Source organism: Pituophis catenifer, unplaced genomic scaffold, assembly GCF_029215685.1.
Source record: "Pituophis catenifer annectens isolate HBS135680 unplaced genomic scaffold, rPitCat1.0.hap2 SCAF_7, whole genome shotgun sequence".
NCBI lineage: Eukaryota > Metazoa > Chordata > Lepidosauria > Squamata > Colubridae > Pituophis > Pituophis catenifer.
The window spans coordinates 50,137,987-50,160,503 of NW_027256887.1; the positions used below are offsets into that span (position 1 = coordinate 50,137,987).

Consider the following 22,517-nt stretch of genomic DNA (forward strand, 5'->3'; position numbering starts at 1 on the left):
TTCTTCTAACCAAATGGTTCCATATTCAATCAGATTAATTATTGACCTTTTAGTACTTAATTGCTATCAATCTAATTAGTATATATCTCAACATTTATCACCTATAATGCAAAATAAATATATAAAATTCTGCAACTCCACTTTGATGCATTGGGAGTTCCACCTTGATGTGGACTGTCTCAAGGATTTGACTTGAAAACCGAATTGTATATGAGCATAGTTAAGTTGTTTAAGTTATCCATTTCAGTTATGTGGAAGTTCTTTGAATTGCTAGACTGCATTGGGGTAGATCTAATGATTTAAAAGGGAATGGTTGAAACTTTCTTGAGTCAAATCTCTTCGAAGCTCTGTCATCCTATTTTAAAGTTGTTATTTTTCTTATGAGAAATTCCATTCCATTTTCCACTCAGGACAAAATTAAAAGCAAGGAAAAACAGAGCATTATTAATAGATGCTTTTGGCCAAAGGCAAAGGCCCCTTATGGACTTTTTCCATAAGAACAAAAAAAAAAAAAATGAACTTGTGATTTATAGTTTTGATGATTAGACAAGATAGAATATAGAAAGAAGAGAATCTTGATGTAACTTCAGAGAGAGGTTAAAATATAATTGTACTTAAAACTGCTGTGAAGAATAACAGAAGCCACTTCTTTATATCTTTCTTTTATATCTTTCTACCGGTACTTTTTCTACTTTTTTTCTTACTGCACTTGTAAGAAAGTGCAGTAACTTACTGCACTTACTGCACTTTTTCTTTTATTTCTGTCTGTTCTATTGAATCTATTAGTTCTTGTTATTGCTGTTAAAAGTTTCAGCAGAATATATATTTTTAAAAAAGAAATACTGAAAAAATATTTCAGTAACTATTCTGGTTTTATAAACTATAGACATATCACAGACATATCATATTCAGTACATTTCTGGATATTATAAAAAAATATTTTTTTACCAACTGCAACCTCTGATATAATGTACCGCTTAAATGATTCAGTTCATTCTCACACTGATAATTTCCAATAGATATTTCAAACTTCTGAAACATGCTAATGTAGCAAAAAATACTAACATAGGTATAATAGCTCATAAATTTAGTGCTCAATCTCCATATATGTGAACTATCAAACTTACTAAATCATCAAGATATGTGTATATATAAACACACACACACACACACACACACACACACACACACACACACACACATACATACAGTGGTGGGTTGCTTCCGGTTCTGTCCGGTTCTTGCAAACCGGTAGTAAAAGCAGCAGGAGGCTCTGCCCACCCACCCAGATGTCATAATTGACGATATGTGCATGCACAGAAGATTCTGTGCATGCGCAGAAGTGTGTGCGCTCCTATTGTGAACTGACAATAAAGGTAAGTAGAAACACCCCTGATACATACACACGTCTACGTATATACATACATACTGTCTCTGCATGCTCCAGTGGCTGATCAAATTAAACCCAATGTGTAAAATACAAACATAGTGAAATAGTGGATAATGCAATAATTTGTATATCAGGCATGCTAATAATAAGTTATAGTGTTTTGCAAAACTAAACTTAGTTTTCCCAACAAAAATGGCCTTCCACTGCTCTCATATTGAGAAGGTTATAAATGCTTTTAGATATTTCAATACTCTAAAATGGTTAGAAAATGGCCACCTTTACCGATACAACCCATGTATGAATTTATACATGTGGAATCATAAATGTATAGATTACACATTTAAATTGACTATAATTTGGAAGAATCTTAATCTGCAATGAGAACTGCCACAGATTTTGTCAGTGTATATATGGTACATCTCTCAAAATAAATGTCTGTTGGATGAAGGTAAGGCTGTAGAAATCTAGATGACTATTATCTGCAAACAGATACAGAACACTCTTTGCCCCCATCTAGTGAACATACGGATTTTTGCATTTCACATTTGGTAGCCTTAATGTACAGTGACAGGACTTTCTAGAGATAGCATTGACATTTACAGCTTCTTGATCCATCATTGTGTTTAATCTAACAAACAATACTTGATACAGTTAGTGAGTATATCATGATTATGAGCCATGGTGGGACAGTGGTTAGAATGTAGGACTGCAGGCTACTTCTGCTGACAGTTGGCGGCCTGCAATTTGGCAGTTTGAATCTCACCAAGCTCAAGGTTGACTCATCCAACCTTCCATCCTTCCGAGATTGATAAAATGAGGACCCAGATTGTTGGGGGAAATATGCTGACTCTGTAAACTGCTGTATATAAATAGTATATAAGCCTTATATAAGCAGTATATAAGTCTAAATGCTATTGCTATTATTGAGAGTAATACTTTGTATTGGAAATAATGTCAAAGTTTTTTAAAGGCTAATCGTAGCAGCATTAGCTTCAAAAGCTTTTTGAAAGAATATAATTTTGTGGATTTACACTAAGAATAAAGGTATAACTTTGGTAAATCCCTCAAAGTACTGAGAGGGTATCAACAGATCCTTTTTTTTTTTTTTTTTTTGTCAAACTCTGTTTTAGCATTCAAATGAAATATGCATTAGAAAAAAATCCTACATATATCCTTTTTCCTGGTTGCTAATTTCAGCATCTTCTCTGGCTGGAAAATTGTACAGACAAAAATAGATCTAAGTTTATTTTGAGAAAAAACTTCAATGCTGCAAAAAAACTAAAGCATAGTATATTTTGAAGCATTGACTTTTTGTTTCCATGGGAAACTGTGAAGTCCTGTGCTGCCCCATAGTGACTGCATGGAGAAGAATGGCAGATTCCAGAATAAGATGTCATTCCAGAATCCTAAGATCGGATTCAGGGCTCAATGCTTTGTAAGAACATAAACAAGTAGGATTTATCCTTTCACTGTCATATATAAACTGACATTCATGCATATATATGTCTGTACAGATGCCCAAATGAAATATATTTTCAAAGTTCTGGCATGCATGAAGAAAACTGATAGACTGCTTTTGTTAAGTTACTCTTAGTAGTTTTCATTTTCATTTTTTGCAGAACAATGTGGCCATTCTCTTAAAAAAATGAGATTGTATAAAATGAACATACCCAAATTTTAGGATTACATAATACTTAATAACTGGAAATAGCTGTATCCAGGGAAAAAATAGAAGGACAAAGCTAAATAGTGTTATCTTACCCGCAAGATTCCATCTTCTGGAAGCCTTGTTTAGTTTTTTCCATAAAGACAATTCTTATGTTTCTCATTCTCTTCTTCATCTGTGGAGTCTAAAGTAGGCATTCACAGTAGCGGTACTAAAAGGGTAACTATTGGTAGTTCTTACCTAACAGAAGTAATGGGACCAAAATTTCTATCACTGTGGGACTCAGTCTTAAAACACAATGTTAAGTAGCCATGCTGCTTAATAACGGCAGTTCTAGCATTACCTGTTGTTAAGTGAATTAGAAGCCATTGTTAGGTGGTATGTCACACATACATGATTTGTGACCTCCTTTTGGGTTCCCCATTGATTTTGCTTGTGGGAAACTAGCAGTGAAGGTTGCAAATGACAATCAATGTGGCTATGGGACACTGCAACATCATAATTGCAAACTGGCTGCCAAGTGCCTATTTCACAATTGCTATACATGACTGGAGGGATCCTGCAATGCCTGCAACTACAAGGGCTGGTCCTAAGTACCACTTGTTCAGTGTCATTGTAACTTTAAATGGTTGCTGAACAAATAGTTATTAATTAAGGACTACCTATATAGATGATGCTGATTCAGATGATAACTGTAAGTTAACTCATTTGGTAGAAGTTCAGTTACTTTGGATCATTTTCTCTCATAGTTTCATAGGTGTCTTCCTATTTATACTGCAAACACAATTTCATTTGGAAGATATTCCATTGCTGGATTGTTAAAGCTGCTTAGGCCTTCCAGGGCTTTATTTGAGATTAACTGACATTTTTCACATTAAGTCTTTTTAGTTAATGCACTGCAAAATGGGTCTTTATTGCAGTTTTAATATACTTTTCCCCCCTTTCTATTGGAAACCAAACTGCTTCATGGTTTAGTTTTGCTTTAGCAAGAGAAAGAACAAATAGAGTCTAAGGCAGTGATGGCAAACCTTTTTGCCATCATCTGCCAAAAGCAGGGGGAGCGGGGGGGGTGTCGTGCATGTCTGTGTCCATACCCCTAATTCAATGCCACACCCGCGCTCCCCCCGCTTTTGGTACAGGACGGCAAAAAGGTTATCAGTGGGCCCAGCAGGCCTGTTTTTTGCTCTCTCCAGGCTCCAGAGGCTTCCTTGGAGCCTGGGGAGGGTGAAAACAGCCTTCCCCACCTACCCCGGAGGCCCTCCCGAGGCCGGAAACGGCCCATTTCCCCAACTTCCGGTGGGCCTGGAAGGCCTGAAAATCAGCTGGCCAGCGTGCACATGTGCACTGGAACTGAGCTAGGGCAACGCTCGCATGCCCACAGATATGGCTTCATGTGCCACCTGTGGCACACGTGCCATAGGTTTGCCATCACGGGTCTAAGGTTTGGCATAATCATTTGTACATTTTTATTGCTTTTCTAACTACAGATAATCCTCAATTTAGGATCACAATTGAGCCCAGAATTTTTGTTTCTAAGCAAGACAGTTAAGCCTCATTTTACTACCTTTCTTGCCACAGTTGTTAAGTCGATCACTGCAGTTGTTAAGTTTATTACATAGTTGTGAAGTGAATCTAGCTTCCCCATTGAGTTTGTTTGTCAGAAAGTTGCAAAAGGTGATTGATTACATGATCCTGGGACAACCGTCATAATACAACCGTCATAAACATGTCAGTTGCCAAGTGTCTCAATTTTGATCATGTGACCCATGGGGATGCAATAATGGTCATAAATGTGAAAAAAATGGTCATTTTTTAAAAAAATTCATTGTAACTTTGAATAGTCACTAAACAAACTGTTGTTAAATGGAGGACTACCTGTATAGACTCTGCTTTATATCTAGATAATTCTCTATCCATTTTTCATCACTGGTCAAAAGTAGGATTGGACAAACTTTTGGTAGCTATAGTTTCTTCTTCCAGGGTAGGTTTTCATCATGTGCTGGAATCGTGAGTTTGCAAGTGTAGTACAAAAAGACTCAATGCCTTATTTTATATTGTCATATATTTCCTTTCTTTAGTAAGGAAGTTAACCACCTCCTTAAAGAATTGTTTTTCCTTCCATAACTTCACATTTTAAGTAAAATTACCTTAAAAACAAATATTTCCCTCTTCTCCAACTCCTATGTCCTGTTTTCAAATATGACTTTTGTCCTATTAGGATTTTCTTCTTTGTATTCGATTTCTAGCAATCTGATAATAAATAAAGTTAAAACTGCCACCTTTTATAGCTTGCAACCCCATTACCCATTATAGACCTTTAATTAACTGATGTTTTTACTCATTTTAAGTTACCCCATGCCTTCCAGCTACTCACAACTTCAACAGTTACAGCATTCAGCCTTTCAAGGTTGGAAGTTGCTCTATGTCTTTTCCTAGTTATATTTGCTATAGGCATATTTTCTCAAGTTAACTTGACTGACCAAGTTACTATTCCTCCACATATTCCCTGATTGTACTATTGTTTTATTTCATTGTTTAAAAAGGTTGCCATCAGTTTTTTCACTTAGTTTTAAATTTTCAAAAGGTCAAATACTAAAAATAAATGAATATGATTTTAAAAGCAGGATCTGAAATTGTGTTTTTGTTATAGTATTTTATATTTTTTATCTCCTTAAATAGAAAACTGGTTATATTTTTTTAAAAAATAAAATTATAACCTGAGTTTTTTCTCTGCTTATTTGATCGTAAAGTTAATAATTTCAGTAGGCTTTGTGCATTGAGCTGTTGAAATGTCGCTTCTTCTGGTATTCTATTTTCTATGGGGAAAATTAAGCAATGTTGTTTATGTTAAAATATGTTGTTTGTTTTTATCTTTATTTTATGCATGTGCATTTTAAAACTGAATTACTGATATTGAATATGCATGCAGCTCAGAGCAGTTAATGACAGGGTTATAGCCTACTTCAATCAGTAGATAAACAACTAAGAAGCTGCAGAATGCATAGGAAGCAGTGTGTTTCCTGTAGGCAATTCCAATGTACTACCAATGTTTCACACTTTTGGTAACCATTTGCATGTTGTATTCCATGCAAGCTAAAATATCCAGAAGTAGTTCAAAATGAATTAATCATATGTTCAAATAATCACATTTGCCTTTTTACATTTTATTAAAGTAGAAGAAGAAGGAGTAAAATATATAAATTTTAAAGCTGGACTAAGCACAATTAAACATATAGTTTTTTGTAAACTGCTTTTACAATGTTTTTCTTTTCTTTTCTTACCTGAGGAATGGGAGAGAACAGAGGAAATCATGCTTGCCTTCTGGAAACATCATGTGCTACTGGATAAATAGGAACTTTGCATTAACAAAGTTTTAAATAATAGGGTAATCTTCTATGGAGTTTGATTCAGCAGAGTGATGATAATGTTTTGCAGATTTTGCAGTAAGGAACACCTGTAGGACATTTTATTGATGGAAGCCATAGAAAACGTAAATGGCACTTCAGTCATCTTTTTTTTCTTTTAAAAAAGTCTCTCTTGGAGGAAAACCATAACTGATTAAAGGGTTAGAGGTTTTAATAAGGATATGAAAGCATATGGCAGATGGGATGGATTAGGACTCTTAACAGTACAGTAATCTAATCATTGCTGCCAAGCATTATAAAAAGCTCCACCTCCGGCTGGGTTTTATCCAGAAAGAAAACTGCAAGAATAAAGTGCTGTTGGTATGAAGAGTTAATAAATGCTAGCTCTGAAGTTGTTCCCTAAAAATGACTGTATCTGTAGAACATTTCAAAAAGTCATCTTTCGGTCATATGGTTTCTTTGTTCATAGAACCTTATGATTTAGAACAGCGGTTCTCAACCTGGGGGTCGCGACCCCTTTGGGGGTCGAACGGCCATTTCACAGGGGTCGCCAAATCCCTCTCTCGCCCCCCCCCCACGCCTTCACTCACCCTCACCCTCTGCCTCTGTTGGATCGCCGTTCGCTTACCCCGCCCACTCCCAATCTATTGCTGCCTCCTGAGTCCCAGCTGATGGCTAGAGGGAAACAAACCGTTTAAATTCTTGCTGCGGGGCTTCAAAGGGCCGCCCTACAGCTGATCAGTGTTAAAAGAAAACAAATGAGAAGACCGGTGCCTGCAAAACTAGAAAAAAACAGCCCCTTTCAGCTTCAGCATAGGTTAATTACCATAAGTTGATTTGATCAGCCTCCGGGCTCTCAGCTGATTTGCTCTCAGCTGTTTTGCTGAGGGCTCTGTCGCTAGCTGCAAAGAGAGGAGCAGATTTTTTTTCCCCCTAGCTATGCTGAAAAAACGAAACTGAAAGTAAAGCAGGGTCTTTGCTGCAACGTGACAAAATGAGGCAGAGAGAGGCTTCTTTTTCTTTTTCCTCACCAAAAAAGGTAGGTGCAAAACTGCAAACAATGGGAAATTTAGGGCAAAAGAGGAGGTTCAAGATTTTAAAACACAAAAGAAAAAAAGCTCTATTTAACTAGAGAATTGTAATAATTGAGATACTATTAATTGTATATTGTGTTGAAAGCAGAAATGGTTAAGTTGTGGTTTGGAGGAATATATGGGGGAAATTATTTGGTTTATTATTATTGGTAAATATAATTAATTGATTTGTAAGAAATTGGATTGCATGGAAATAATAGGAATATTCATGTTCATATTGATTGATATACAAAAAAGATAGTTATATAACTAATTGATTTATATTAAAATGTTGAATTTGTATTAAACAACTGTATTACATAATTACATAATTAACCAATGTGAGGATGGATATAAAAATAGATGACAATGGGAAGGGGTATAATATAGAATAGAAGGGAAAAATTGAATTTGATTAAGATTAGAGATGAGGATGAAGGGTAATATTGGTTTTTTACAAAAATAGATGAGGACCTGTCAGAAATCACTTTTTTCAGCCCTCTGAGTAGTCCCTATACACATAGCCATGGCCGGTCAGATGACCAGCTAGCCACGCCCACCCAATCACATGACCTCCAAGCCACGCCCACAAAATAAGCCAACCCACAGAACTGATAGTAAAAAATTTTAGAACCCACCCCTGGTTGGGGGTCACCACAACATGAGGAACTGTATTAATGGGTTGCGGCATTAGGAAGGTTGAGAACCACTGATCTAGAATCTTATAGTGGGCTTCTGATCCCTTCCTTCTTTCTTACTATCTTCAGATATATGAAAAAATATTGTCAATCTGGAGAAGAGCTCAAGCAACACAGTGCTTCCCAGAAAGAGGCCCAGCTTAGTTGATAGGGGAGCAGGGAAGAGGTGCAGGGTAGTCCAAAATCTAAAATCTGTTAGGAGGTTAGAAGGTGTCTTGTCCCAGTCCACACAACACACATCAAGGAATTGAATACTTTATTGAGGCACTGCAAGCTTCTAATATTATTCCCCAGGTCTCACTCAACACAAAGTTCCACTGAGTCCAAGTTTGCGCAGCCAAGGCATGAAGTCACAAGCAACACAAAATCCAAGAGCAAGGCGCAAGTCCACAAATCCACATACAAAGTTCAAAGTCCAGGCAGGAGTTTAAAGTTCAAGCACAGTTACCAAAATCAAGATCCACTACCACTTGTATACTTACACTGTTTGATTCCCTTTTTATGGGATAGGTTCTATTAGCTTTGGTGTTATTCTGTGATATTTTCAAGCTTGATCATAAAATACCATTGCATAAATGGGATTTGTATCTTGATTAATCTTAGTTTGGTCATTTTATTTAAAAAGTTGATTCCCTAAAATATGTATTCCTAAATTTCTTTGGATAAAATCTCATATTTAGTCTGTAATAGGTGTGCTCAGGTCTCTAGTGCAAAAGATAAATTGGATAGAAGCACTGTAAACAATTAAAATCTAAATTATAATCATATTAAATTAATTACCATATTTTTCGGACTATAAAATGCACTGGAGTATAACACGTACCTTAGTTTTCGGGGAGGATAATAAGAAAAAAGCTGATTGGGGATGGATCGGCCTCCGGGGAATCAGCTATTCCCAGAGGTGAACTTTAGCAACAGGTTCATTGGTTGTGAGCTCTGCACCTTGCTTTTTTTTTCAGCGTCTCAAATGGAGGTTTCAGAGGCTTTTTTCAGTCTCTGAAACCTCTGTTTCAGAGGCTGGGCGGAGCTACATTCGATGTATAAGACACACCCAAATTTTCACCCTCTTTTAGGGGGGAAAAAGGTATGTCTTATGCTTCAAAAAATATGGTAGTATTCAATAAGTTATTCTAATTCTGGCACATTTTGGTTATTCAGAGACCTAGGACACAGATTGTGCAACTTCCCAACTTTTATGGGGTAGTTTCTATTAGCTTTGCTGTATCTGGTCCTTACATCCTGTCATCTGGAAACACAACACCCCCCCCCCCCAATAAAAACAAGATTTGGGAGAAATCTAGAAAACAGAATTTTTACATTGTGGCATAAAATGTGTCAAATCTACATGGCATTTATATCATTTTTAGAAAAAAAAAAGTGAAAATAGAGAAGCCAAGAGAACTTTTGGTATTTAGAATGCAGATTACTTAATAGTAAATATAATATCAATGAGACTAAGCATTTTAATTAAACTTCTGTTATTGTGTTTATTAAATAGTTTATTGCTGCTTTAGGTTGTAAATTGTCCTGAGTGCTCTAGCAGCGTGACAATAGAGAAATATAGTAGTAAAATAGATTTCTACCTTAGTATATATTTTACCATATGTTTCCTGCAGCCATTTATGAAAATAGTTTAATTTGCCAAAATTTGTTAATTAAGAGAATAGGACTCGTGCAATTAAAATGTCTTTATATTGTGAACCACTGTTGGATATTTTTTCTGGCTCACACACTATCTTGTATTGTAGCCAGTACCTTCATGGGTATCATGAAACTTAAATTTAAAAATCCAGTATGTGCTCCGAGTCAAATTTCAACAACAATAATAATACACACTAACTGTATCTACCATGAATGTTACAGAGTAGTTCAAACAAATTGCAAATCTTATAGGCTGCCAAAAATAAATTAAAAGTATGCATTAAAGTGTACTTTTAATCACTAACGTGATCTTGTTCTTGAATTTTGCATTCTACACAATAGTTTAGTGTAGCTAAAATTGATATTTTAATGATCCTCCAGATTTAACTTAAAAGTTTAAAAAAGCACTAATTAAGGTGAAAGCCGTCCATCTTCAAACTGTATGCAAAAGAAAATAATTATCAATATGATGTATGCTGCAATTGTATAACTGGAAATGCCAATTTAAATTAGTTTTGCATAAAAACAGTAAATAGTAAGCCCAGAACCAATATTTCAAAGTTCATATCCTTCAGATAAAATGTGTCCCAACATTGCAAAACAGGCTGGAACAAGTGAGAGCTATTTTATAATAAGTTGCACTTACTTCCAAAATAATTTAATTCACAATGAGACCTGTTGCAATAAATTAGGAAATGAGGAAGTTTGAGAGACATTAAAATGTTGTTATCTGGTTTTACAATGAAAATTAGCAGCAGAAATAAATCCTATGATTAGAATAAAAGCATACAGAAATGAAATTTAAATATAAAATATTAACTCAGAGGTCTGAACCAAGAATATATGATTTCCAGAACTATAATTTTTCCTTAGGTTATGATTAATTATCTTTTTTAAAAAAGCCTCACACTTTTAGCAAAGAATTAGCAAGTATAATTCTTTTTTCTCTTTTTCTCTTTTGCAGAGAAAGAATTGGCCTCTTCTTTTGAGCATTGGTTTATTGATCTTCTGGGGAGCTTTATTGCTGGGTCTTCGCTTCTACTGGATGGGGAACAAACCTCCCAGCTTTTCCAACTCTGACAATCCAGCAGCTGACTCAGATAGTTTTTTAACAAGAGCTCTGACCTTTTTTTATTTGCCAACCAAAAACCTTTGGCTGCTGTTGTGCCCAGACACTCTTAGCTTTGATTGGTCCATGGATGCTGTGCCTCTTCTCAAAACAATCAGTGACTGGAGGAACCTACACACAGTGGCCTTTTATGCTGGACTCCTCCTCCTTACTTATACCAGTTTGAGAAATTCCAGCATAGAAAGAGAAGGCAATGGGAAAAGTATAACAAATGGCAGACTTAATGGCAATGGTCACAACTACCTATCTGAACTGGAATATAAAGAGTTGAGGTCCAGTTTTGCGTCTAAAGAAGAAAATGGCATTAACAAAGGCTTACCACAAAAACCACACATCCCCTCCACAGAGAATATTGTGGTTCTGTCACTGTCTTTATTAATTGTTCCTTTTATTCCTGCCACAAACTTATTTTTTTATGTAGGCTTTGTGATAGCAGAGCGTGTGTTGTATATACCTAGTATGGGCTTCTGCCTCTTGATCACTGTGGGCACAAGAGCCCTTTATGTCAAAGTCCAAAAGCGCTTTCTGAAGAACTTGATTTTTTTGGCTACTGCTGCATTAATTTTTTTTTACGGACTGAAGACATTTGTCAGGAACGGGGACTGGCAGAATGAAGAGATGCTGTATAAATCAGGGATTAAAGTAAATCCAGCTAAAGGTAACTTTTTCCATTGGGATTGTTTGCAACAAATGATTTTAAATTTCTGGGATTTTAATTGGAGCCTAATTATTTAATGATTTTAAATTTTAAATTGTTGTTGTGTTTTTTGTGTTTTTAAATAGGCTGTACACCGCCCTGAGTCCTTCGGGAGAAGGGCGGTATAGAAATAAAATTATTATTATTATTATTATTATTATTATTATTATTATTATCAGTTTGTTATGTATTTTTTTAATCTAGCTATACCAGCTGTTTTTGGAAAATGCATAGATCCTATATTTACAATCATAAATAATTAAAGTGCAGAAATAAACAATGTACTATACTGAGATACAATTTCATATTAATTGCTTATTCAGAGGATTCATTGAATGTAGGGTTGAAAACAAGTTGAAAACGACAGAAATGTTTTGCTAATATGTTTTATGTTTCTGAATCTTTGTATTACAATATCTCATGTAAGAAACAGAAACATCTTTGGGGGCGGGGGAAACAGGTAGTTTGAATTATTTACTGGTTAGGTTCTTAAATTTATGAATCACTTTCTATTCATGATCTGATTTTTCTTCCATTCTTGGAATAGCAGTGGAATTTCCCCAGTGGAAAAATGTTTCTTTTTTTTTGTCTTAATATAGATGAAGAAACAACATTCAAATATTCCTCAGTTTCCATGAAGAAATGTTTATATGTTTTGTATTGTTAAAATATTTGGGAAAATAGGGCGTAATTTTTAAACTACTATTTTTAAATATGTGAAATACATATTTGCCTTTGTTTCATTGGTATGAGGCAAGAGCCTCTATGACTGGAAAACCAAGAGTAGATTCTGATAAATTTAATTAGCACATTGCTAAATTTTCAGAAATTTAATGACTTTCAGCAAACAAAAACTTAAACAGAAAAATGGGTGTTCAAGTTATTGTTTCTATTGAAAATAATCTACAGTAAGAAAATGCATAAAATCCCTCATCATCAAAAGATCTTATGCTGTAAATTGGATAGTCTATTAATGTACTATCCGTTTAAAAAAAAACATTTATGAGACTAAAGATTTTTTGCTACAGTGCTACAGCAAAATGATTTATTATATTTGTTAAGGCTTCTAGGATTTCTTGAACTGTACATAGATGCAAAAAGGGAAACAGAGGAAGAGAACAGTGCCCATTTTCATGAAACATCTTTATCCAATTTGTATATTTTCCTATTTTCTATAATATGCCATGGCACAGGTCATTCCATTCAATCAGTGTTTCCAACCATGGAAGTTTGGAATCTCAGGACGAAAGGCCTAGGAAGTGATGTAGGGTTTCCTGCCTGGGCAGGGCGTTGGGCTAGAAGACCTCCAAGGTCCCTTCCAACTCTGTTATTCTGTTCTGTTCTGTTCTGTTCTGTTCTGTTCCGTTCCGTTCCGTTCCGTTCCGTTCCGTTCCGTTCCGTTCCGTTCCATTCCATTCCATTCCATTCCATCCTTGAATTACAGAAGATTTTCTTTTTTCTTTAATCCTTTTTAATTTTTGTAAAAATATACATCAATATAAATACATGAACAGTGGGGCATCTGGGTATCATTTATTTGAATACAAGTAGTAATGATAGTATTATTATTTGTTATTTAAATCATACTTATGTAATTATAATAATATGCTTATGCATCTGTATTAAAATATATGCCTTCATTATTTAATTGTTCAACATTTTAGTCCCCATTCTAATAAAATAACAGTATCATTAGAACGTAATCTTTCAACCTCTAATCTCTGTATCTAGCTACTACTTTTAATATATTGTTTTAAAAATAATAATATTTTTATAATATTAATAATATTAATATTATAATAATATTTCCCCTATTTCTTGTGTCTGCCTCTATTCTAGCTCCTATCTTGTGTTACACAACATTTCCTCTGTCCGTCATCTCTTTTAATATTTTAATATTTCAATTCGTATTCGTTGTTTGACTTGCCTCCCAAATTCCTCCCTTGGGTCTTCTTCTCTAGTTATGTCTTTCCTGTTTAAGTATTTCTTCCATCTCTACTATCTTTTGTTGCCAAACCTCCAGAGGATCTGCCCAACTCTCCATTTTCTTTTCAAAGAATCTTTCTGTTTATGTAGTATCATTTTTTGGTCTTTTAGCATGTATTTTCTCTGAATTGCTTCATAAGCTTTTATTACCTTCTCCCTCTTATCTTCTTGTTTTGTTTGTTTATTTAGTCCTGTCTTTTCCCCTGGTCTCTCCATTTTCTTTAGGGTAGGTTTCAAGTAGAAAAAAAATCACCCAGTTCCAGTCACTGTTCACACACTGCTCCAGCACAGTCTTTGTTTCTTTGGCTGCCTCAGCTTCACGGCAGCCATAATGGCTGCCTCTCCTCTTTGTCGTCAGATGAGAGGGAATTAGCACTGGATCAAGAAGGAGAGCCGCTGCTCTCCGTGACCTGCAGGGCACCCCTCCACTCTTCGTCACCCCTACATGGTGACTTTAACCCCTTATGGGGAATCCTAACGAAAGGATTCAGCGTGAGTTTGTGGAGTTCATGTGAGTTCAGGTTTTCATGTCCGATAGCACTGCAACGTCAACCGTTGCAAGTCTCAGAAGATTTTCTTGAATGAATGAATTCTTCCAAGGCTCAGGAATGAAGACAGAGTTGAATGGCACTGTCTGTTTTCCATTTAATGTTTTGAATTCTAATATCTATTGTTACTATTCTCTTTGTATTTTAACTACTTTGTTCTGTGATTTATGTTTTGATGCCTGCATTCTTTTTTCCCTAACATATTGCTAGTCGAAGGGTAGACAAATATTTGAACTTTTGCTTTCCATTCAGTGAAGCCAGAAGCAGAGGATTATAGAAAATATCATCCAAAATATCTGGAAGACACTAGATAACCTTCACCTAGTTTGGATATGTCCAACTCCCCCTCCCCATATTTTAATAAATTTTTATTTTTCCAAAAATAAAATGCAAATACAGAATAAAGAAAATAATAAAACAAGTATTGCAAACAATACACAAAAAAGGGAAAAGGAAAAAAAAGAAAAAAAAGGCGTATGTAACAAATATAAAATTAACAATAAACATATGGCCTCCACCTAGTTGAATGCTGATACCTGTATCTCACACAAATCTAATAGGTTTGTATTGTTGGTCTACAAATGGCTATACATTTTTCATCTATACTTGCTAAATTACTAATATACATCACATTCTTTTAACATATATCTCAAATATACAAATCTATTATTTATCAGTCTAATTGACCCAATACCTGTTCACTGTAAAACAGTATTAACTGTTACCCGCCCCCCAAAATAAATACACACCTTTTAACAAGTTGCTCTTTAACTCTGCCAATTTCACCAACACATATTGTCCCAGTTATATATTCTTATCAGAGAGATAGACGAAGGTCACCCAGAAGAGCTCTCCATTAATAGATTTTTTAAAAGATCAAATAATCTGAAGAACAAGTTTTAATCAAATAGATTAGTTGTGCTTGGGTATACCAATAGCTGACAAAAAATTAATAATAGTACCATGTAAAATAGTGATAAGGCTCTTTTAACCTAATTTAATAGTTAGATGTTTATTCATGAGTTTAGTGATCTGATACTAATAAACTATTCAAAAGCATGATTCACAGGTTTGCTTATTGTCACTGAAAGTCACCACAGATATACAGAGAAGAATATACTAAAACAACTACTGTCTTAAAGAGTTATGAACAAAGACTTACTCTGATCACTATTTGGGGACAAATGATTGAGGATTCAGATGCCTATATATCAGTTGACATGATATATTGTTTTGCTTTCAAAAGAGTGACATATATTATTATGTCACTCTTTATTATTATTTACTTTATTAAATTTATTTGCCGCCTGTTTTGCCACAAGGCAACTCTATAAGGTTTGGGTAGAGTTAGTTACCTTTTGAATTTGGAAAAATAGTAAATATGGCTGCTTAAGGAAGTTCAGTGTCTCTGAAAGACTGAAGCTGTCAAGTATTTATTGCCAGCTTGTTGAAAGCCTAGTAGAATGACAGTCATATTACTAAAATGATTTTCAGACTTATGAGGCAATTGACATGTATATAGAAATTACAATTGGTCATAATTCTTTGAATAGACTGACCACTGACAGGTTGATCAAACCATAAGTATGCTATCATTCATGAAAGCACTTTATGGACATTGGAAGATTTATTGGTTGTCAAAATTGAGTTAATATGAACATTTGTGACGTTGCTGATATGTATTTATATATGTGTGCATATGTATTATTAAATTTAGGAGTTGAACATGTGGAAACTATTTATTAATTTTTAGTGCATTTGTTTTGGCAAGTTGATTTTGTAATAGCAAAATAAATCTACATACTTATGACATATATTTAATAGTACATGAAATTCCAGATAGAGATAAAAATTAACTGTATATTAAAATATTTAAAACAATTTTTATATTTATTATCTGCACATGGTAGGGTATGATAGGCTTTATTGAATAAATATCTGAAAATGAGATATGTACATCTAAGATTTTAATTCCTCCTCCCATACTTCTTATAAGGTACACTAATATCATAAATTTATATAAGCAAATCATATTTAAATTCAGTTATAGTATATTGTTGCTTTGAGCTAAACATAAAAACAATATTTAAAATTTTATGGTTGGGTTGTAACTGAGTCGCAAAGGATCAAGTAACCTTATCCAATTAATAGGGTGTGAAGCAGCAAAATAATGTGATGTCACAATTTACTAGCAGTCAGTAATCAGGAAATTGGATAGCAAAGTGTGGGCAATGGCTATGACTAATAATAATGAAGCTAAAATGTATTTCTTATCTATTTTATTTTAATGATCCCATTTTAAAGATTGATACATTTTGAGAAACTAAAAAGAATATTAAAGAAATTTAAAAAGCATAGAAATATCCACACAGAACAACCAGTCTTTGAAACAGTGTAACTGTGTTTATCAAATAATATCAGCAAAATAGCAGAGAAAGAAATTCACCATGTAGCAGACAACATTTAATTTGATAGAATTATCATATGCAAAACCAGTTGACATTGCTGTCAGTGAAGCAGTATGCAATGTGCATAGTAACAGGATGTCTCAAACCCAAACCAAGGACAAATATTCTTGAAGGCATGCAAGAGCAAAACTGAATTAGAAGATGGAGGAGAGAATTTATGGAATAAGCTATAATCTCAGAAGAGAACATGGCTGAGGGATCTGATCTCCTCTATGTTATTTAGAGGACATTGAATAGGATGAAGGTGGGAGTGCCTAATATATGACCAATATGCTCAAGTGGGGTTTGCTGGCATTTAACAACATGTTGTGTGAATGTGGAGAGACACAGAATTAGAAAGTAATTAATGTTTATGTCCATGTAGTTTACCTATTTTCTCCTCAGAATTGCTGACTTCTGAATATTAAGTTTTCAATTTAAAAGACACTTTAGAAGACTAAATTAAATCAACTAGTTAATTCAAATAAAATTAACAATTATTTAAGATTGTAACTTAATTAGAATCCATTATATTTATTTCCTAACTGGTTACAATTTTATTGGTTTAATATTCCTCATTCTCTCCTAAGAATTTTATTTCTGTTCTATAAACAATAAGCAAATGGTTGCAAGAATGACTAAATGCAAATTATTATTAATTTTATTCACGTTATACTGTGCTCTTCAATAATTCTCACTTTAAAAAATCTTGGATTTAATTCGGTGCAGTCATGTGACTATAAATTGTAATACTATATTCTAATAAAGATGGCTGCTCTAAAGTGCTTCACAGAAAATAGGTAAAGATGGTGGTCTGTTCATTAATGAAGAGATTGTGGACTTTGGTCTTTTGGTATATATTTTGTCACATTTTTGTCAGCTCTAAATTATGTCTCTTCCTGTCTTCCAAATGAGATTAATATATACTGATATACACATGCCCAAACTAGCCAAATTATGACTTCTTGAATACTCATAAATCTTGTAAAGTAGATTAATTGATGTCTAGTTTGATTTTTTAAATTATTTCTATATAAAGGAGAAGTATTCTTCATTCATAAACTGTACTGACTGTAATTCAAATATAGTTAGTACACATTTTCTATCTAGTGTGTAAAAAATCCAAGTTTTGATGTGTGATGCTTCAGATCAAAATATGTAATTTTATCATTTTAAATTGTTTTTGGTATATGTTTATAATATTAAATAGATGTACTTATGCATTTATATCTAGTGCCATATCTTTAATATTTGCCACTGCTGCTTTATGACTTAGGTAACTGAGGCCCCTTTGAGTGCAGAAAGAGACTTTGGTCTTTAGCTCTCCCTGTTTGGATGAAAGATGAATTTCTTGCAGATATAAAATAGTTAGAGCTGTAGGACAACTTTATCAGAGCCACAAAACTGATAGCAAGTGCTTGGCTGACTAAACTGTGTACACTAACCTTGTAAATACATCTGCAAATCCACCCATTGCATGGATCCAGTGTAACTGGTCAGACAAGCCCGAAGCCTTCCTCATGCCCAGGGGGTGGCTCCTCCTCTTTCTCCTCCTCCTCTTGAATAGCAAAGATGTATCTTCTATCTTTCAGATTCATTTTGCTATTGAGAACTTCTCAGCACCACAACTAATCAAATGTTTCTTTTGGTCATGTATAACTAGTTGTAAGATACTTGAATGCTATTCAAATTAAGTAATGTTGCTAGTGAAACTTAATTTTAGCATTATATAGCCCTCAGTGCAGGAGTCTTGGGAGATCATTCACTTAATATGTACAGAGCAGGAAAAAATCTGTATCTTCAGTACGTTTTCCCTATGAATACGTGCTACTCATCTTCTTCAATAACTTTTTTGTCATAGATATTGTTAATATTTCTATCTCTTAGGGCAGGGGTGTCAAAATCAAGGCCCGGAGGCCAGAACTGTTGGCCCTGGAAACACCAAAAGACCAGCCCGCAGTGCCTCTGCCAGAAAAAATGGAGCTCGTGAAGGCCGCGGGCTTGGAAGTTCACTTTCTCTGGCAGAGCGCTCGGGCCGCCACAGGCGCCCTCAACACGAGTGATGCTGAGCTGGCCATGCCCACCCTAGCCAGCCCACTCCAGTCCCCCAAGGTCAAATGTAACCTTGATGCGGCCCTCAATGAAATTGAGTTTGACACCTCTGTCTTAGGGTATAAATAAATAAATAAATAAATAATTTTATTTCTATACCGCCCTTCTCCCGAAGGACTCAGGGTGGTGTACAGCCTATTTAAAATCACAGAAACAAAACAATAATTAAAATTTAAAATCATTAAATAGTTAGGCTCCAATTAAAAATCCCAGAAATTTAAAATACCCCAATTTAAAACGTTATGTTAATAGCCCGGCCTGGCGGAACAACAGGGTCTTCAGAGCGCAGCGAAACACCCGGAGGTCGGAGATCTTACGTATTTCCGGGGGCAGTTCATTCCACAGGGCTGGGGCTCCCACAGAGAAAGCCCTCCCCCTGGGTGTCGCCAGCCGACATAACTTGGCCGATGGCACCCTGAGGAGAGCCTCTCTGTGGGAGCGGACTGGTCGGTGGGAGGCTATTGGTGGCAGAAGTCGGTCTCGAAGATACCCGGGTCCTATGCCATGGAGCGCTTTAAAGGTGGTAACCAACACCTTGAATCGCACCCGGAAGACCACTGGGAGCCAGTGCAGCTCACGCAGGAGGGGTGTCATGTGGGCGCAACGAGTTGCACCCATAACCACCCGCGCGGCCGCATTCTGGACCAGTTGGAGCCTCTGAGTGCTCTTCAAGGGGAGCCCCATGTAGAGAGCATTACAATAGTCCAACCGGGAGGTGACAAGGGCGTGAGTGACCGTGCGCAAGGCGTCCCGATCCAGAAAGGGCTGCAACTGGCGAATCAGGCGAACCTGATAAAAGGCCCCCCTGGCCACGGCCGTGATGTGCTCTTCTAAAGACAGCCGTGCGTCCAGGAGGACACCCAGATTGCGAGCCCTCTCTGTGGGGGGCACAAATTCACCCCCAATAGTCAGCGATGGCACCTGCTGACTATATCGGGGCGCCGGAAGCCACAGCCACTCGGTCTTGGAGGGGTTGAGTCTGAGCCTGTTCCTCCCCATCCAGGCCCGCACGGCCTCCAGGCAGCGGGACATCACATCAAGGGCATCGTTGGGGTGGTCTGGGGTGGAGATGTACAGCTGAGTATCGTCAGCGTACAGATGACACTTCACCCCAAAACCACGGATGATCTCACCCAGCGGCTTCACATAAATGTTGAACAGGAGAGGTGAGAGGACCGACCCTTGCGGCACTCCCCATGCGAGATGCCTCGAGGTCGACCTCTGTCCCCCTGCCAACACAAACTGCGAGCGGTCGGAGAGGAAGGAGGAGAACCACCGCAGAACGGTGCCCCCTATTCCTAACCCCCTCAACCGCTGCAGCATGATACCATGGTCGATGGTATCAAAAGCCGCTGAGAGGTCTAATAGGACTAGGACAGAGGAGCAACCCCTGTCCCGAGCCCTCCAGAGATCATCCACCAATGCGACCAATACCGTTTCTGTGCTGTACCCCTGCCTGAAGCCCGACTGGTATGGGTCAAGATAGATAGCTTCATCCAGGTGCCGGGGAAGTTGTCGTGCCACCACGCTCTCAACAACCTTCGCCACAAAACGAAGGTTGGAGACTGGACGATAGTTGGCTAATTCAGCCGGGTCCAGGGAAGGCTTCTTGAGGAGGGGCCTCACTACCGCCTCTTTCAAGGCGGCAGGAAAGGCACCCCCACTCAAAGAAGCACTTATAATCCCCTGGAGCCAGCCTCGTGTAACCTCCTGGGAGGCCAGCACCAACCAGGAGGGACACGGGTCCAATAAACACGTGGCGGCACTAATCTTACCCAGAACCCTGTCCACATCCTCGGGAGTCACAGGATCAAACTCCTCCCAGATAACATTCTCAAGACCTGCCCTCGTCTCCTCCCGTGGACTCATTCAGTCGGAGTCCAAGCCATCCCGAATCCGAGCGACTTTATCATGCAGGAATTGCACAAAATCCTCAGCACGACCCTGCAAGGGGTCTTCCCGCACTCCCCCCCGAAGAAGGGAGTGGGTCACCCTAAACAAGGCGGCTGGGCGGTTCTCTGCAGATGCGATAAGAGCAGAAAAGTGGTTAGACTTTGCCGCTTTTATCGCCACTAGGTAGGTCTTGATAGGGTATGAAATTGAATCAGAGGGATTTAATTAGATTTAATATTAGACTTATCCAAAGATAGATGGAAATCAAGGCCATTGCCAAAAGAGACATAAAATGTGATTTTTTTATTTCACTGTGAATAAGACTTGCATTTGATAGATGTCAGTAGAATTATTTTGTAATGTCTTATTAATTTTTTTTATTAATTAAAAATTCCTGGATTCTTGTGTGTCTCCTTGATTAGTTCGGTCCAGCTTGCTGGGAGGAAACCTGGCATGTTTTTTGATTCGTATGAAAGTTATTTTTCATTGAAGAAATTATGCATTAACAATAGTTTAGACGATCATGGAGATTAAATGAAAACTTGTTCAGATATGAAAAAAATATAACAGAACTTAAGAAGCAGTTGAAAGAATGTTTTGAAATGAACTTGAATAAGGGTACCCCAGTTGAAATTGTGTGGGATGCGAGCAAAGCCTATATGAGAGGGGTACTCATTTATATGAATTCTAAACATAGACTGAATCGACAAAAGAAAAGATCTGAATTGGAAGCAGAAATAAAGAATAAAGAACAGCTACTTATTAAAAACCCAACAGATGAAAGAACGCGTGGTGTTATAAAACTTTTGAAAGATCAATTTCAAATGCTTATGGCGGAACAAGTTGCAACAAACCTACAATATGCGAAGCACAATACATTTTGTAACGCCAATAAACCGGGCAGATGGTTGGCCTATACATTAAGGAAGAAGCAGCGTATACGGACTATTGATAGTATTGATATTGGAGGGAAAGAAATCTTTCAACAAAAATTAATTAAAGAAGCTTTTGTGGATTATTATACTAAATTATATGCTAAAGATGATATGCAGAATGGATTTATAGAAAAATACTTAGATAATAAAAGAGTCACAAAAATTACTAATCAACAAAAGGAAAGAATGAATTATCCTATAACAGAGGAGGAGATAATAATAGCAATTAAACAATTAAAAACAGCCAAAGCTCCTGGAACGGATGGTTTGACTGCAGTGTATTATAAAACTTTGCAAGCAGAAATGGTGGAACAACTTTGAGATTTATTTTGCAATATTCAACAAGGGGGTAAAATACCCCCATCATGGACAACAGCTTATATTTCTTTGATACCAAAAGAGCAAGTAGGTCCTAAAAAACTGGAGAATTATCGACCAATATCTCTTCTGAATACTGATTATAAAATTTATGCAAAAGTACTAGCCAACAGGTTGATGCCAGTAATCCAAGAGGTGATTCATGATGACCAAGCGGGATTTATCGAGGGCAGATACATGAAGGACAATGTAAGGCAAGTAATAGACTTATTGGAATATCTTGAGAGGAATAAACAGGTACCTGCAGTGCTGGTCTTTTTGGATGCGGAAAAGGCCTTTGATAGAGTGGATTGGAATTTTCTATTAAAGACTTTAAAAAAGATGGACTTTGGGGACCAATTTATACAGGCGGTTTCAGCAATTTACCAAGAGCAAAAGGCACAGATTATTATTAATGGAAGCTTGACAACAGAGTTTGAAATTGAAAAAGGAACAAGACAGGGATGTCCGTTATCCCCATTGCTATTTATTTTAACACTAGAAGTCTTGCTAAATACAATTCGGGACTCTAATATCTTGAAAGGTATAATGATAAGGCAAGAGGACTACAGAATAAAGG

General features: G+C 36.4%; 1 protein-coding gene across 1 annotated transcript in view; it reads left to right on the plus strand.

Moving 5' to 3' along the window:
- Nucleotides 1-22,517, plus strand: part of TMTC2 (transmembrane O-mannosyltransferase targeting cadherins 2) — a 229,075-nt gene that overhangs the window by 142,665 nt on the left and 63,893 nt on the right. The window contains exon 3 of the mRNA XM_070947425.1: nt 10,798-11,620. Within this exon, the coding sequence (XP_070803526.1) occupies nt 10,798-11,620 (823 nt within the window). The remainder of the gene's footprint in view (nt 1-10,797; nt 11,621-22,517) is intronic.